Below are 18,923 nucleotides of genomic sequence, written 5' to 3'. Positions count from 1 at the left end.
CAAGAGATCACTTTCAATGATTGCAACTAATTTTCAGTAAATTTACTCCATGTTTCTATCTCGTATTTGTTTGGCTTCAACTCCCAGCCATTAGTTATTTCACTAATCTTGATTTCTCCAAGAGATTAGAATGTCTTTGTTTCTATTTTGGCAGTCAGAGCACTGTAGCCAAGTTTCTTTTCAGTCGTCCTTTGATAGGTTAGATCAAAACCAGCTCACCAATTGCATACACCGAAACTGCCTGCTTAGCAACCTTTGGCCTTGTGACAGACTCAGGATTGAGCAAACGATTTACACAAAGGTCGTAGTGTTGCCCTGCCGGATTTCATAAGGTGTGAAGGTAAACGCCTTCTCCTGTGGCACCTTGCTAGGAAAGGTGGAGAGAGCCACACTCAACTGTCTCTGCTTAGCTTTTTCCCTTTTTCTAGCACTGTGTGCCCTTTTCCCTATCTAGTTGTTGGGAAATCAGCAGGAAGAGAAGCATGATGTTTCTGGAAAGGGTATGCAGAAACACTGTCTGAGGGTCCAGAAGCCAGTTTCCCAGAGACTGAAACTGAAACCACTTTCAAGGGGAGGCTGAAGATGCATCTCAGTGTTCCTATGTGAGAAAGGCCAACTAAGCATGCAGACAATCTTCTGTAAGGCCTTGATATGGTCCGTCCTCCACAACAATCTTGCATTTAGACTGGTGAGATACAGATTTGTTAGACTGCAGTATTTCAGTACTTAAAGGGGGCTTATAAAAAAGATGGAGAACAACTTCTGGTTGTGCAGGTAACTATAGGACAAGGGGGAATGGTTTCACACTAAAAGAGGGGAGATTTAGATTAGAGGTTAGGAGGAAATTCTTCACTCAGAGCATGGTGAGGCAGTGGCAAAGGCTGCTCAGAGAGGTTGTGGATGCCCCATTCCTGGAGGTATTCAAGACAAGGTTGGATGGGGCTTTGGGCAACCTGTTCTGGTGGGAGGTGTCCCTGCCTATGGCATGGGGATTGGAGATGGTCTTTAAAGGTCCCTTCCAACCGGAGACATTCTACAATTCTACCGTTGCAATGCTTCAATATACGCTGCGAGTTTATCAGAAAGATGGAGCTAGACATTTTAACTGTAGTGACAGGACAAAAGGTAATTGTTTTAAATTGGAAAAAAAAGGTTAGATTTAGATTAGACATACAAAGAAATTCTTTACTATGAGGGAGATTAGATACAGGAGCAGGTTGCCCTGGGAAGTTGTTGATGCCCCTTCCACCAGGTTGGGTGGGGCTTTTCACAACCCGTGGTGGTGGACTAGATGATCTTTAAAGGTCTCTACCAAGCCAAACCATTCTATGATTCCCCAGAAAACAAAGTCAGCTTCTTTTTTAGCATTTTATAAACATCAGCTGATCCTTAAACTTCAATTAGTCATCTTCTGGTACTGACACAAAGCTCAGAATTTCCACTGAGAGCAACAAGAAGTCTGAGTGTACAGTGAAAGGGCATTTAGATTGCAGTCTTGGACAAGGAGCTTACAAACAGAAGTTAATTTTTTAACATATGTAAAGCACAATAGGTATAAAACACTTGGCCTAGCTCCTCTATAAGGTAGAAAGGTTTTCTCCTAGTTGAAAAGGAGAGATACCTGGAGAACAGACAATTGAGACAAGTAGGAGAATAAAGTACAACACTTACTGCTGTCTGACCTCAGGTTGACAGAAATACTGAAAGACTGTTCAGGTGGATCAGACTGAAGTTTTTTCAAATGAAGAGGTGCCAAGTTTTCTAACTCTCTCTGTTCCCATAGTGTCTTGTGTTATTTACTTCATCCACTAAAACTCATGGAATTTAAGTGGCTGATAAAACTGGAATGTCAACTTCAAAAATATGAATGTGAGTTTGCAGCCATCACGATTGCATCATAAATGATAAGGGCTCAAAACTCAAAAGGGAATTAACGCTCAGAGAGAGGTATAGCAATGCACTTCCAACAATTACAATTGTGGCTACACCGGCACTACCATCAGTGTTCAAAACTGGAAACGGCTTTCCTACACCTTCCCATTGCATTAATGCCAAAGTTGAAACCTTTTCTTTTGAAGAAAACACAATCAGTAAAACAAGTATTAAAATAACCTTAAGCAGAGCACCTCCTTTCCAACCAAATGCCTTTATGAACAATAGAATAACATGGTTACACTGCCTTTTTTTTAATTAAAATGTATTTAAGAAAAGTCAAATTGCAGGTATAGAAAACTGTACAAAGAAACTACCAATGCTTCTAACAATTTCACTAAGTAAAAAAGTAAACAAAGATGTGAAAAAAGCATACAAAGAAGAGAATTCGCTAGCTCGTGGAAAGATTTGCATATACAAACCTGTATCTCCAAGACACAATATGAAAACGTATGCTTTAGAAAATACACAAAACATCCTACCTGCCCTTATAAAAGATGCTAGTAATTTATACTTCAAATGGGAAACAATTTAATTCTCCGAATAATGAGTTCTCAAACACTTGCACCAAGGTAATCTTAAAACTTGTCCAAAACAAAAAGTCTTGTATCTTGCAGACAAAGAAAATGAGTGTTTTCCTTTTCTTTAAGGCCATGGAAACCTACTAAGATGAACCCTAAAATATATGTAGAGAACACTAGCAATGCTAGTGGACCACTAAACATGATTCCAACTCTGTACCTCTCTTCCCTTAAGGCCACATATTCACTGTGTCATCTTGACAGAGGAGCATAGGAAACAAAACACAACCCAGCATACAATTATTGCTTAAACAGGAACTTATTCTGCATCCCTTATTAGGTGAAATTCCAGATAACTTCTGACATACAGCGGAGAATTTGAAAATACAGTAGTCTTATAAAACTGATTTCCTACTTTCCAAGTAGAAAACAAGTCTATAGAGTACTTCTGTGTCATGAATTACTCTGCCAAACCCCAGCCACAAGGAACAGCTCAACTCTTTCTGATACCATTAAGATGTCATCTATACATAAAATCTGAAATTGTTACAGCATTTATATACACACTTTTGATACAGTATTTAGAACTGCTTTTTCTAGTGGACTCTGCAGATACAGTATTTTCAGATAAAGTATGCACCCTTAAGAGGCCAGGCTGTGTACTGGCTGATGACAGCATAATGTTAACACTGGTATTCTAAACATATCTGACAGCTTCTTTACATGGATTTATAACTGATCTACATACAAAACCTGACCATAACATACAATATCTAAATAAGTGACAAAATGATTAGGCAGTTATCCCCGTAGAAAGTGTACAGTTCTGAAAGTAAATAAATATTTCAAAATATGCATATTGATTTAAAAAACCAGAAAGTAGTATCCCCGAGGTCAAGGCACTGCTATATTTGTACATTCCAATTCATAACTTTATCATAGTCCTGAATTCGTTGTTTTATGTGAGAAAGCTTATTCTTGAGGTATTCACAACGCTCCTTTTTCTCCAGAAATGCAGGATCCTGCCAAAAATACACAAACCCTTATATTAATATTCATGTTTTCAGTTTCATCCAAAAGTAGTCTATTACCAGTGATGTTCTTGATTAAGGACATTATAAAATTATTCTCCAAAATCATATTCTTTCTTTTCTTATTTCCTTCCTGTTTCCCGTTCCTTTGTGAAGGGCTACAGGAGGAAGTTCTGCTTTAATGAGCTGTAGCTACACAGTAAACAAAGCAGCTTTTAAACAGAAATCTCTACGTATAAGTGACATTCTACTACATAATTTTATGCATGTGTTCTGGTATGTCTAATAAGCCCCTTTCCCAAAAGAGCAATGAAACTTAGCATGGACACAAAATTTGAATTTTATGAGAAAAAAAGGGTACTTTTAATGTATGACTCTTTTAATAGAATACTGCTGGCATTTAAAAAGGACAAAGTGAAACTTTTTGGATCACAATGGAAATTATTTTTGGAAGTCCACTTTAATTTCATGCCACAAAGAAAACACAAAACTTCTTTTGAAGGCTAAGACTATCTTTCCTGTTAATGTATCTGTAGTCTGTGCCAGCTAGTGAATGTATATGAACTGGATCCCAAAGACTAAGTAGTCCTCTGAAAGGACTCTGGAATATTAATAGATGAGATGTACTCTTAGAAGACTGAAACACTCAAAAGTGTTTTCTTCCACATCTGACTAGTAAAATCATTAGTCTCAAAACAGGTTGTTGACATGAATGAAGTGGGTAGTACGCTACAGTTTTAAAAGACAAAATATACAAAACCCTGTAATTGCTAGGGTTACCCTGAACTAGCAAACTGTACCTAGTATCAGAAATGCTGATATTTATATTTTCTTTGCTATTCTTTAGATTCATGAGCAATGTAAAGCTGAAATCACTCACATTTTTCTTTTTCTTGTATTCTTGCAGAACTTTTGATATCCTTTCCTGTTCCTAAGAAGAGAGACCACACATTTTTAAACACATTGAGTACACTCCTAATCTTCATGTAAATTCTACAAGATACTTGTCAGAAGTCAATCTCTCAGTTGATCAAATTTATTGATTTATTTTAGTTGTACATTCTGAACTTGGGAAGTAGTGAAAATTAATTAATTTACTCCAACTTAAAAGCTGATAGCATGAAAATACTTTAAAACAAACAAACAAACAAACACCAATACAATCTAATTGCAACTTAGCTGCCTTGACTGATGACCAAACAAGAAAGAACATGTTTGGGGAAAACTGTCTCTCCTACTGAGCCATTGCCAGTATTACTAGATGTTGTGCCCAAAGAAAGTCAGTCAGAATCTGCTTAATATTACCTGTGCTTTCCATAAGCCCATTTCACAGTTACTTACATATATACTTCCAGGATGATGAGGAAGCTGTCTCATCAATGCATCCAGCTCATCAAACTTTTTTAATACAGCATTAACTTCTGCAGACAGTTCTTTATACTCAGCAAACTGATCATTGAATACTGCTTTGTACCGGTCTCGCATTTCATTTGTTTGAATTGCTGGGTATTTCCTTCAGAAAAAGGATTTTCAAGAACTAGTATTAGACATATGACTTCAAAAAACACACAGACCTTTGACATCAATATAGTATTCCTGTATTGACTGCTAATTTTGTAACCTGCTGAAATTTTCATGTATGCAAAGCATTGAAAGGTATGACAAATAGTATATAAATTGATTTATGGTCTCATACTTGACCATGTAAAGGCCTGCTCTTTAAAAGGGAGTATATTATCAATTTAGCACTAGAGTAAGTAGGAGATTACTCAAATTTTAGTGGCTAAAAAGTCAAGTAATTTCCCACATATATGGTAATTTCCCACCCTATGTGGTGGTAATTACACTCTGGTAATTATTCTACACGTTAGATTATAACTGTGTTCTAACATTTTGGTTGTGTTTGGGGAGTTGTTTGTTTTTAAAAGACAAGATTCCTTGTTTACATTGCTGTGTCTATGGCATTGATAAAGAATTACGAGTTCCCACAGTACACACAGTATGACAGAGAAAACATGAACGTATGTATGAGAAATATTGAGTGAAAAACATCATTTGAGTATTCTCCATTATGTTCTTTTATCAAAGTCAAGACACTTACGCTAAATAGTCTGGCATCACTATAGGTTTAGGAATGTGTCCTGCAGGTATATGACCATTAAGTAGTTCTTGTTTCCTTTCCACTGATTTAAGCTGACTGTAATTGGCCTCTTCTCTTGGTCCATCATCACTGTCATACTAAGTTTTAAAAGGAAAAAAAAAAAATTAGTTCCAAATAGAAAGTCAGCTGTCCTTCAAATGCAATATAACAAACTCCATAAAGTAACCAATTAATGTGAAGTATCCAATTAATATGAAGACATTAATGAGAGAACTGAACAGCAGTACATTCTTTACAACCTTTACTATAATGAGAAAATTAGGAAAGAGTTACACTAATGCTTCTCATATAGTAACTGGACTTTCCTCTTCCCCTTGCATAATATTCTACAGTTTATCCCTTAATCCAGAAATAATAGCTCATGGAGTCGTTGCAGAAGACGTTAAAAAAAAAAAAAAGTCTCCTGATTCAGTACTGAAGTAAGCAACAGAGAAGACAGTGGTGGGAAATTCACAGTATCTACTGGAAGACATTTAGGACTGAAAGAAACACCAGAAGTTCTCTGGGAATCATCAACATCTTTTGTAGTAAGATCCCATTCAAACTCTGTAGTATATGCACCTGCTTCTTTCTGCAGCAGAAGCACTAAAATCCTCTTTTTTGCTGATATTTCAACGCTTGCAAAGGGGACTTGAAGCAGTCTTAGAGTCACAGAAGCAAACTGAAGTTACAGAGCACCTGCTACTGTGCTTCCACCGGCTACTCTCCAATCTAAGTAAGCAACCAGGAGGGAAAAAAATCCCTAAAACGTGCAATGCATCAGACACTCTGCTGTTACAGGTAAGTCTGCAAATCTCTATGATAAGTGCTATAGAACTTGTCACTTCATGAAAGAGAGTAAGGTCACACACAGAAACAGACATTAGATTTTCTGTCTACAGTAAATTTTATAACCTAGACTAACGAGTGATAACTTTTTCACAAGCTTCTTCCAAATCTTCTAGGTAGAACACCGTCCCGACTACATTAAAGAATTAAACCTAATCTTTTCCTAGCCCCCTTCCCTCCCCAGGTTGGTAGGTCAGCCAAAACGAAGAGTCAAAAGAAAAAGAATGCACACTTTGAAATGCCAGTAAACAAAGAGAAAAATAAATTTGCTTCCTACCTTCTTTTCTGGTAAAGACGACTGTGTTTTCATCTATAAAACAAACAAACAAACAAAAAACGACCTTTAATGTTTTATTTTAAGCAATAACAAGATTAAAAGAAAAAAACACAGACACAAACTTCCCCCCCCCCAGAGTCATGCTGTACAGATCGTTATGTATTTATATTGAAGTATGAATAAATTTAGCATAAGGAATACTTTCAGAACAATTTCTTTAAAGATTATTTAAGAATGTTGGAATTAACACAATCACCAAAACCGACAGGATCTTCTGTAGCACAGCTGTATGCAGCAGTGTAGAGGAAATACTCCAATCAATTCCCAATCACCTTGATTATTTCACATTCCAGCCTGTATTAACTTGCTGACACTCTGCAGTCTAGTTCATTGCCTAGCAAACACAACAGTGTGCTAACCAGTAACTCAACCAGCAGCTATTTTGCAGAGCATTCTCCAGACTAACCTTTCACCTAACCTGTATAATTGGCTTTAGAAGTATTGGCTTAAAAAAATAAAAATCTTAAATAACTAGAATAAAAGAACATTGATAATAAGAGGGAAGAATGTCTGAGCAATCTTCTATGTAATGCCAACAATCACCTCAATCTTGAAGGACATATTTACAAATTTGTTAAAAATAAAGTTTTATCATACATCTGTAATTCACTTTTCAAAAGGGGAGCCTCAGTTTCATTCAACATGTTGGCAAAAAAAAAAAAAAAAACAGCATTAAATGAAAATGCTACAAATCAACAAACTGCAATCATAAAGCTGATGAAACAACTTGGTATCTCTTAAAGTTATTTAAATACTGACCCCCAGTAAGTTAGGCTTTCACAGGTTTCACTGCAAGTTTTAAAGGTACATTAAGTTCTATTGATTTAATTTTTTTTTTTTTGTTGGGGCATTCACGTGAAAGAGGTTTTTACGCAGATGACTTTGAATGTTCTAGCTGATAGTGCTAGGTCTCCACTATTACAGTTTATCATTAACTAGGTGAGCACTGAAAGTTTCTAGCAGGGGCAAAGCCAGCTGCAAATGCAAGACAGTTTAATTCAAAAGATGAAATTACTTGAAATCTGAGACACCTAGATCTAGGCAGCTCTATTATTACCATTATTGCCTAGTACTGCTATATGCAAAGCTAAAAAGACAAAAAGAAGTAGCTTAGAACTTTGCTTGTAAGTCCAAATGCATATTTCATATTCTTATTGTGGCTCACGCTAGCACTTCACATGCTGAAAGCACATTCTTCAAAGAAATGCTAGGTGGCTTTAAGCCCAACCCTACTAAAGAGCTGAACAGGCACATTGTTCATTTCTTCCTTTGTTTGGAAAACACATACCAGGAAGCAGTTCATCACCTCCTGCAGGAAGAGAACCCAGTATTCCAAAGCAAACAGAGCCCTTTCCCTACCAAAGTCAATAACAAAAAAGATTTTGGGCCAGGCATCTTCAATGCACCTTTTATTCAGTGCTCTGAGATTTGTGAAAGCCCACCCTCAAAGGCTTTGTGCTTGCTGCACACCTGATACGACCAGTCTTTGACACAGGAAAAGATCTTGGAGCGGTGCCCACCATGCCATACCCACCAGAGAGAAGGCGGCTGCTCAGGACCTACCTCTCGTTCCATTAACTCCCGGTGCCTCCTGGCTCCTTCGTGCCTCCACAGCTTCAGACAAACTAACGCGCTAATCAGATAGATGACCACCGTGACGAACAGGAAGATGATTGCTGCTGTCTGACCTCCTTCTATGCGGCAGAAAGAGGCGTTTATCGGCGTCTTAAAGAACTGGTAATAGCAGAGACCACCTCGGTTGATGTCGTTGACATACACTATGCCCGCCGACATGTACAGAAAGAACATGGCCACATTAATGCCAAACTCTGTTAGCGGCCACCAGTTGGAATCGAGGAGGATGGTCCGGTAGTACATCGACATGCCGAGCACCAGCAGCACGATGGTGGCTATCCACGCCACGCCAGCTACCACCAGGATGAAGGGAGTTTTGGGTCCGCTGTAGTAGTAGCCTCCGTAGGTGCCGCTGGCCCCGTAGCTGTAGGGCTGCGAGTACCCGAACATGTTGTACCACTCGTTGTCCTTGTGCACGTAGGCCGTCACGCAGGCGAAGACGGCGGCGCCCAGCAGCAGCTCCACCACGCCGAGGATCCTGAGCAGGCCAGCCCAGGACTTCATGTAGGCGTACCGCTGGTGGTAGGCTTCCACCCGCTCGCTGTAGGTCATGCCAGTGGGCGCATGCTGCTCCAGCGACCCCAGCGAGTCCCCGCGCAGCATGGCTTCAGCCTCCTTCCTCGACGGGCAGCTGCCCCCCGACCCTCCATAGGGCTCCCGGTAGGAGCCGGGCACCGACCGGGGCTCTGCCCGCCTGGCGCCGGGCGATGCGGGCGGCGAGCACTCCACCCCATCCGACACGTACCTGATGTCGGACGCCGTGCTGCCCCAGCCGGCCTCCCGGCCGCGCCGGCCCTTGAAGAAATTCTTCCAGGAGTCGGGCACGAAGCGCCGCACCGGCTTCAGCTCGGCCGCCCCGCCGCCGCCGCCGGGGCCGCAGGGCGGCTGCAGGGGCAGCGGCGGCGGCGAGGAGCCGGCGGGCGGCGGGGACGAGGCGCTCCGCGACATGGCCGGCGCTCGGCGCGGCGGCGGCGGGGGAAGAGCCCCGGCACCTGCCCGCTGCGGCACCGGCCCCGGGGCTCCGCACCCTGCCCGGCCCGGCCCGGCCCGTCCCGCCCCGGTGGCCTCACCTGCGGCGCCTTCCGGGCGGGCGGGACCCGAGCGGCGGAAACCCGGCGAGCCCCGAGGGGCAGCCGCAGGGAGAGCGGCCCCGGAGCAAGGAAGGATTCCTTAAATTTACTTCTGTCGCTGTTGTACTCGCTTTTTTTTTTTTTTTTTTTTTTTTTTTTTTTTTTTTTTTTTTTTTTTTTTGGGTTTCTTGCATGGCTCAGGGCGGGCAGGGAGCGTCCTGTCGTTTAGTATTCAGCTCAGGAATACCAGGAATTCAGTTCAGGGGAAGCAGGGGGAACTTGTATTGATGCTGGCTTGACCTTCTAGCCCACCCAAGTAGCTAAAGGGGCACTTCAGCGCAGACAAGTATCTCTTTAGCGAATGCCATTGTAGTACATTAATCTGTTAAATTAGTCAGTGATACTTGGTCACTCTCCTATCCCTCTGCTTTAATCCATGACTGCTTGAGCTGCGGCTGGCTGCAAGGCAGTTCACCTCCACTGCGCTGGCTCAAAGTAAAAGGGAATCCATCCTGCTCATTCTTATTTGTCCTGTTTTTCTTCAATTAAGTCTGGCACGCCTGGCTCTCTGTCAACAACTACCTCAACCTTTAACCTACCAACCATGTATTACCATGAAAAAAAAAAAAAAAGTCTCCTGCTCTACCAACCCAGGAGCTGCTGCAGCAGGAGGGGACTGCCCACGCACCACACATGTCCCCCCATCACTTATGCTTAACAGCTGCTGGTTTCTGACTGTAATACCCTCTGTTCATCACTGCCAATTCAAGCTATATGTATTCTTTTCTCTTGTTGCTACCTTCAGTATTATGTTCCATGGCTCTGTGCCAACAGTGTTTAGTACGTATGTTGGGTTTCAGAGTGGTTCTTGGGTAATACAGACTTCATCATACAGTCTGTATTTAACTTCACAGTTAAATTAAGAAAACAATCCTACAGTGATAACTGTGAAACACTTTGTCAGATGCCCCGACAAACTCTTTCTTTTGGTTAAGAAAAGGAAGTTAGTCTCATTTCAGTTAGGTGTGATCACAATCACACCTTTTATTAGAAAGATCATCACAATTAAAGCTTTTTTTTTCTGTTTCAGAGATACCAAGGTCATAGACATGTATCTGAGGCTCTAGAGGTATAAATGAACCCCATGGTTCAGAAGGCAAGGTAGAGTCAAAATACAGTATATCATGCTGTGTCACTCCACTAGCACTAAACAATCTGTATGTAGATCACTATAGTCTTGTAATTGAAAATATATTTATATGTTTTTTTTTTTCCCAAGCATTCTAATATAGAAGCTTCAGTAGATGTAGTTTTATAAAAACAAACAAACAAACAAACAAACAAAACTTTGTTCCAAAAAAAACTGTGGTGTACTGGGTCTGGCTGGGATGGAGTTACCTTTCCCTGCAGCTGCTCATACAGTGCTGTGCTCTGCACTTGTAGCTAGAACAGCATTAGTATCACACCAAAGTTTTGTCTATTGCTGAGTAGTGCTGGCACAGCACCAAGACTCCCTCCAAACCCCTCTAAGATCCAGTGGGCTTGGGGTGGGCAAGCGGTGGGAAGGGGACATGGCCAGGGCAGCTGACCTAAACCAACCAAAGGGATATTCCATACCAGATGGTGTCACACTCAGCAATAAAAGCTGGGAAAGGGGAAGGAGAAGGAGAAGGGGGGGGCTCTCATTATGAAGTCTGTCCTCCCAAACATCCACTGTGCATATGGAAGTCCTGCTTGGCTGAACATCACTTGTTGATGGGAAGTAGAGAGTAATTTCTTTTCTCTCTCAGTGTGCTTTGCACAACCTTTGCTCTTTTTTTTTTTTTTTTTCCTCTTCCTTTTTGCTGTATCTCAACCCTTGTCTCAACCTGTGAGTCTTTTTCCTTTCCAGCATACTTTCTTCTCCCCTTCTTCTAAGGAGGGGGAGTGAGAGAGACGCCCAGCAAGGTAAAAACACAATATATGGTACTCTCAGTAGTTTGATAGGCAAAAAAATCCACAAGATAAAAACTAGTGCTGCAATCTAATTTCAGAGGAAGCACTCCTTAAAATATTTTTTGTAGTTCCATGGATGTATAACTGCTTCAATGGAAATAAGGATCATTTCCCTTTATATCTTTTTTCTTACATCTCTTATCTAACACTACACGTAAATACAGTTTTATCTAAGTTCCAGGTTAATATTTTTTGTCATGATAAGCAATGTGCAAAGCATTCTGTACTGCTTGTATCAATTCAATTTAATTATCACTTAAATCTTTTTGATTGTAAAAATGAAGAGTTTGTCCAGACATTTTATCCTAGATTTTATCTAGGACAGAGAACAAATATTTGATACAATAGAAAAGAAAGCTAAGCAAGGATTACAAACAAGACTGCAGTTAAAATGTTGCTACTAAAATTCAAATGTACAAAATTTATTTGATCTGGAAAAACTTTTGAGAACCAAAGTACAAAGTAATCAGTCTGTGACTGAAAATGTCACATCCCTATGTGTACCCTAAAGATGTTTCTGTACGAAAATTGTTTTCCCCCCCTTAATTTTTCAAAAAAAGTGATCTTCAAGAAAGTAAACAAAAAGTTTACCTCCTGAAATGTCTATTCAGTGGTAGCTTCTCAACAGCTTGAAAAAGAGTAATTTGAGCTGAGAGAATAATCACCAGCATCATATGGGGTAGATGACGATGCATATATGATTAAAGACGCTGAAAAATAAATAATTCATAAGTTTACTTATGTTGTCATGTATATATTTGAATTATTTTAGATACAAATCCAGTGTATATATATTTAAAGTGTTTATCACATTACCAAAACATATTTATGGATTACCTCCACAGAATAAAAAGTCCCTACTGCTCATTAACTGTGTATTTAGGATGTAGAGTTATTATTACATAGCCTACATAATGAATTCGTCTGGATGTTAAGGCCTTAGTTAAAGACATAAAGTCTTTTATTACAAATAATTAACATTGCAGGGAGAACCCAGCTGTCTGAACAATGATTTTTGGATTACATACTATACAAAACACATTTTTCTGCATGAACCATCGTTTAGATTGCCTCATGTTACACATTTTATAAAATGTACTGCAAACTTTGATTTTTTCTTACTTCTATTTTTTCCTATTTGAAAGGGATCAGTAAGCAATGAATATCAAGCTACGGTAGTCTATTAGATTTCCAAAGGGCTTCTCACTAAGTCCCTTAAAGCCTTTTAAAAGAATCCTTAAGCCTGAAAGAATGACTTAATTTGTAAAGCCTGATTAATTATTAATAGATACGAGTGGTGGGTGGGGGCATGAGTTAATGATTAACTACTTCAGTGGAGAAAAGTTGCAAATACAGTTCTGCAGAGATCTGTTGTAGCACCTAGGTTTTCTGCTAAGGTTATAGCTGTCAGAGCTATGCAAGTACTTTTTGACACCAAGCAACAGGGCAATAATGTGACGAAATTCAATTTACTTAATAATGATTCAGATTAATATCTGAAGAAATCTGTGCAATCACAAAGGGAAAATGATTTTTAAGTACTGCAGCATGAGGACCCTGTCTTGCATATTTGTAAAGCATCACATAACCCTCACTTCTAGAAAGACAGATGCTTATTTTAATTCCTTAATTCTCAAACTCCAAGCTGGAGGACCATGACTGTGGGAACGATAACCTCCGAACCATCTCTGAACATGTATGGGATTTGCTGCTCCAGCTGGATGCATGGGGCCCAATGGGATTCATCCAAGGGTACTCAGAGAGCTGGCTGATGTCATTATGAGACCTCTCTCAATTATTTTTCTATGGTTTGGGGAATCTGCAGAGGTCCCTGTTGACTGGAAGCTAGCAAATGTTGTTTCAATTTTTAAGAAAGTCAAGAAAGAAGACCATGGTAATTACAAATGTGACTAGGCCATAATTAATGTATATATCCTGTACCATTAAAGGTATTACAGTGATCTTCTTTTTGTCTGCTGGATGACTACACACAAACTACTGATGAATGAATCCAGAAAAGAGATAAGCAGTTAGAGTTTACGTGTTGAGATAAAATTGGTTAGTTTTTATTTATTTATTTATTTATGTTGGCCTATCATTGGACATTACAGTTTCCTGAAAATTTTAATCCTTTGATTATAGAATTCCTCTCCCATGCAAGCCAACATTTTTCTCACAAGTAGGCAGTATCAATTCAGCTGTAAGAAATTACCCAGAACTTTGTTATCTCATGAACAAATATTTCTGATGAGCACATAAATCAGCAGCAATTTGTTAAACTTAGACAACAGTTTAAAGTTTGTTAAACTGCACAGACTTCAACTTACTTGCAGAAATTATTAGCAGTATTTCATCTCTAATTGTGCCTCTGTAAACTAGATTCTGCCAGGAGCCTGCTCCAGTGGGGGCTCTGCTTGGTTCTCAGCCTCCTCCAGGCCACATCCACCTGCTCCACCAGGGGCTCCTTCATGGGCTGCAGCATAGAGATCTGATCATGAGCTGCAGGGGAACAGCCTGCTCCACCAGGGGCCTCTCCACAGGCTGCAGGGGAACTTGTTCTCCATGCCCAGAGCACCTTCTGCCCTCCTTCCTCACTGAACATGGGGTCTGCAAGGCTGTTTCTCTCACATTTTCTCAAGTCCTGTGCCACCACACATTGTTTTTCACTTTTTCTTAGGTATATTTTCACAGAGGTGCAAACACCTTAGCTGGTGAGACCAGCTTTGGCCAGTGGCAGGGCCCTTTCAGAGCCATCTGGAACTGATTCTTATCTAACATGGGGCAGCTCCTCATATCTTCTAACAGAGACCAGCCCTGCAGCTCCCATGCTACTAAAACCTTACTAAATAAACCTGAAAAATGCACACTAAAATAAAATCCTGGCTGAAGCTGGACAAAATCTGTAGAAAATGGCCTGCATCTCCCCTGCATTTGATGTAGTTTAGAATTCACTAACAATACACTATCACCTATACTGTATTAAAATTTTGGGGCAATATGGCTTAATTCTTGTTAATTTATAAGATAATAATTGCCTTCTACCCCTCATAAACACCAAGAGAAAAATCTAGAAGTTCAATTTAAAAGTACAGAAAATGTATATATATATATATGTAAAATGACAGTTACCTTTCAGTTACTACAGAGGACATCAGCAGTGCTCACATGTCATTCACTGACTCTTCAGACATCATCCATATCAGAAGAATAATCTTCATCTAGAAAGATGCTCCAAACTTTATCTATAATGGGCCTGTGCACCTGATCTACTTTTGAAGTTGACCTCCAGAGTTCTCCTACAGCCTAATTATTCCACAGTGTAGACAGATCGAATACTCATATATTGAGATTGAATACTCATATATTGAGATTAATGAAAAAAAACATTGTGCTTGAGCGTTTAAGTCACTGATGGGTTTTGTTTGTTTACTTGTTTTTAAATCAAACAGGAATTAAGCAATTATCGCAGAAGTGCCTTAGGTAAAATAGGTAAGGTACCTCGACAATATTCTGTTAAGTGAGAAGTATGAGAAACATTCAGTAGCCAATAACTTAGGATCATCCCTTTTTAGGGTTTCATTGGTTAATTTAACCCCTGATACTTTACAAAGGGGCCCACCAGTGCTCAGAGCCAACCCATGAGTAACACAGTCCATGCCTCTGTGAGAGCACATCCATGAAAACAAAAACTAACAAACACAAACCTGCTGCTCAACAGCAGCTGAGAGAGCCAGGAGCGAAAAACCTCCCCGCAGACACCACGGTCAGCACAGAAGGAGGGGGAGGAGGCGCTCCAGGCGCTGGAGCCGAAGCTCCCCTGCGGCCTGTGGACAGGCTCCTGGTGGAGCAGGCTGTCCTCCCCCGCCATCCCCTCCCTTCCTGATACTTGGGCAACTGACCAAACACCACAGCAAATATACCAAAACCTCTAGGCTGTTACTTAGATAATGTCTACATCCTCTTTCCTTGCTCATTCAACCTCAAACAGCTCTGTCAAACACCACATACCACACCTTTAACACCTTCAGTAACCCTTTTTAATACTTCTTTGTATCTTTCTCCAGCCTGTACTTTCACCAAAGGCTCACTCATTGGCCAACGTAATTCCATACCTTTCTCCCTCCAGGATGCTGAAATGACATATCAGTAATACCATATTTAATTCCATTTTCCTTCTTTCCTTCTTCTTCCACTCAGGATATTTCTATTCGAAGTGGCCAGCCCAGCAACACTAAAAACATCGAATCAAAGCCTGTCCCTGCTAGGATTCAGGCCGCAACACCGGCAGCCTTCCTTGCCTGCCATTCCTTCATCTCTCTTCCTGTCCTTTACATCCTGGCCCTGACTCCCCCTGAAGATTTTCCTCCTCTTTCTCCAACCCTCTGCCCCACTACTTGCTGCACTGTCAATACCATTAGTTCCGCTCTCTGCTTTTCCTTCTCATCTCCCCTCCTGACATACAGCTTCAGGGCCTCCCACTGGAGGGCCCCCCAGTGACTGTTCACTACATCCCCCCACCTTCTGGAGCATTTTCTGTGGATCTTGCCATGCTTTAATCACAAAATGAACTTTCAAGAGCCCTTGGGATACCGTGTCCTCGGGATTCATTCCTGAGTATTTTCACATTCTGACCCCAAGTCTCTCATATGATTTCTGTGTTGCACACTGTTACTATTCCAGCCAGGATCACCAAGTGGGTATTTCTGCCCTGCCGGTATTACCCATGGTCCTGGAGGATGGGCTCTTTCCCATTTTTGTATAGCAGCTCTCCTCCTGATCATTCCCATTTCTTCTCCTGCAAACAACATACTTAGAGACATACCCTCCCCCCAACCCCAAGAGTATAAGTTAGGTTCTAGGAACTGGTCTAATTGTTCAGCTAGGCTGTTGGAGTCCTCAGTTAAAGACTTCCTCTCCTTCTTAAAATTCCTAACCTCTCTGCTGGTAAAGTGGGGGGTAGTTCACTGAAGAGGATACACAGTTAGTGTTAGTACTGTTAGTATCAGGGAAGGCAAAATTCTCAATATCTCTTCTACCTTGTTCTAATTCTTCCCAGAGCCTAGAGTATGCTCCTTCTTTAAGGACGGTGTTAATTGCAGTCCCCGTCTCCCTTCCTGGAGCAACTGCTGCTGCCACCAGTGCAATATTATAGGGAGCATAACTTGGCTCCTTCTCCGAAAAAGGAATCTTATTGTTTACATATAAAGTTAAAGCCTGAATTTTCATCAGACCCGTATTTTGGCCAAAATACTGCTGTTTCCTTAATTGGTTCTTTTGTCCAGACTGATACACAATACTTATTATTATTATTATTATTATTATTATTATTATTATTATTATTATTATTATTATTATTATTATTATTATTATTATTATTATTATTAATCTCCTCTAATTTTGAGATTATTTTTCCCATTTCTTATCATTCTTCAGGAAGAACTGTCGGCAGGCACTCCCCCAGGGACATCTCCCTGTCCCCTGGAACCCATATTTCCCATTTTTCCTAGCCCTTGTCAGTGTGCTGCTACTGAAATTTCCCTCCTGCAAGGTACCACACACTAACGTTCCGATTGTGGAAAATTGAGGTGTACTGCCAAGCACTTCCCCGTGCAAGGGCTTGCCATACACCAAATTTCCCGAGACTCATCCTTTTTCTCCCTTATTTCACGCTTCGTCCGTCTCCAGCCGCACCCCTCGCGGAGCTACGAAACCGCGGATCAGGACTCCACACCCGCTTCGTACAAAAGCACGTCTCAATCACACATCACACAGAGTCCCCCGAGGCAATACTTAATATTTCTTACCTTGGTCTGTGCACAGAGTTACTGGATCAATTCTTAAAACCCGGAGTTGTTTTTTTTTTTTTGTTAAAAAAAAAAAAAAAAACTTCTTAAAGGTTCTTAAAACCTTCTTCGCTTCCCCACTATATCACGTATCCTGCCTCAGTCTCGGGGCATACCTTCCTGCTGCTGCGGTGGTGGGGCTTCCCGGTAGGCAGGATCCCAGATGAGCCCCCAAATTGTGAGAAACACTCCGTTGCCAATAACTTAGGCTCAGGCGAGGATCTCAGTGAAGTAGTAATTTATTCGCGATTGCAATAGCGGGCGCCCCACAAGCAGGAGAGCGCACCTACTAGTTCCGTAACACAGTTTATACACTTTTTTTTTTTTTTTTCCTCGAGGACCCGGACCCTCCCCTGTTTCCTCATTGACTGGGTAATCCAGGGTCACAATCTATCCGGTGCTTCACAGACAATACATGGCTTTCAGTTGCCGGCCTGTTATAAAACACATTTCTTTTGACTTTTATACTCTTTGAGGTGGTAATGTTTCTTACACGGTGATTTCTGCCTAATTGCTCTAAGGATTCTGGTTGTCTGCATTTTGCAAGTTAGTCTGCCAAGCTTTCGTATCACTGCAAGCATGTCTCAATACCACGTTCCTTTCCATTAAAAAATGTAACTCTCCAAAAACAACATTTCTGTTCCCACAGAAGGCATGTGATGAAATCCTGATACTGATAGCAATTATATTGGAAATGGCATTTCATTACTGCACGCTACCAAAATGCTAGAAAAAAAAACATAGATTTCAGCTGGTTTACTCAAAATTAAAATGTACATTAGATGGAAGCAAGAACAAAGATGTGTTACTACAGGTATAACTATTTTCACTTGTATTGAGCAGGATTTTTAGCAACTGCTGACTCTACCAACATCTAGGTTACAGAGTTTTGAGTTCTCAGAAAATTCTTCATATAGGCATAAATATTTAATTGTGCAGTCAGTCTATATTACATAGTCAACAGCAAATAATTAGTTACATCATGCTCTGTATAATAAAGTTAATCTAATTATTTCCATATTTCCTCATATCACTATTTCTCCTCAGTTGATTTTGGAATTGCTGCTATGAATTATTAACTAACTCTGGACAGGCAATAGCATTATTGATCCTGACTTAGCTGAGTGCCAATAGTGCTATAGTATAAGCACCAAATTTCTGTGAATCAGTTTTTAAGTGTTAGAAAACAGTACTGTGGCCATACACAGGCAGCAGACAGGAAGAAAATATACAGAATCTGAGTGTATAAAAATAGCATTTTCAACAGTGGGAAGGCAGAAGGTATTTTGGAGAGTTAGAAAGAGAGGCAGGGCAGTAAGGAGAAGTGGAAGAACCTTTCAGCTCCTAAAGGAGTAAGCATGTATATCTCTTAAAGGGAAACATAGTGCTGAAAGAAAATGGGAAGACAGCAGAAGGAAACAGTATATACAGCTAGGAAAGCAATAGCTGAGAGGCTGCAGGGTGCTTTTGTAACCTTTGGGAACACAGACGCGCCAAACATAACTACACAACTGTGTATTGCTCTGCATGAGAAGTAAACTTTGCTTTCGTAGAAAGCAACAAATATGGT

At 40.5% G+C, this 18,923-nt stretch overlaps 1 protein-coding gene across 1 annotated transcript; it reads right to left on the bottom strand.

Moving 5' to 3' along the window:
• Positions 1–2,253: 2,253 nt before the first annotated feature.
• On the bottom strand, positions 2,254–9,429 carry MARVELD2 (MARVEL domain containing 2). The gene is made up of 6 exons (XM_084304943.1): positions 8,374–9,429; positions 6,751–6,783; positions 5,586–5,722; positions 4,826–4,997; positions 4,365–4,415; positions 2,254–3,475 (listed from the first exon to the last, which is right to left on the bottom strand). The coding sequence occupies exons 1-6, from the start codon at positions 9,391–9,393 to the stop codon at positions 3,359–3,361; spliced, it is 1,530 nt and encodes a 509-aa protein (XP_084161069.1). The 5' UTR covers positions 9,394–9,429; the 3' UTR covers positions 2,254–3,358.
• Between the last annotated feature and the right edge of the window lie 9,494 nt (positions 9,430–18,923).

The sequence above is a fragment of the Netta rufina genome, assembly GCF_964035555.1.
Source record: "Netta rufina genome assembly, chromosome: Z".
Classification (NCBI taxonomy): Eukaryota; Metazoa; Chordata; class Aves; order Anseriformes; family Anatidae; genus Netta; species Netta rufina.
Note: the sequence above shows the minus strand (reverse complement) of the source record. Positions and strands in the feature narration are given on the sequence as shown.

Bases quoted from the DNA above. Each gene is read 5' to 3' on its own strand.
- MARVELD2 (XM_084304943.1), bottom strand. From the start codon at position 9,393: ATGTCGCGGAGCGCCTCGTCCCCGCCGCCCGCCGGCTCCTCGCCGCCG. The intron at 5,723-6,750 runs GTAGGAAGCAAA...TTTAAAACTTAG, and splicing joins CGTCTTTACCAGAAAAGAAG to TATGACAGTGATGATGGACC. The intron at 4,998-5,585 runs GTAAGTGTCTTG...CTTTTTCTGAAG, and splicing joins GTGATGCCAGACTATTTAGC to GAAATACCCAGCAATTCAAA.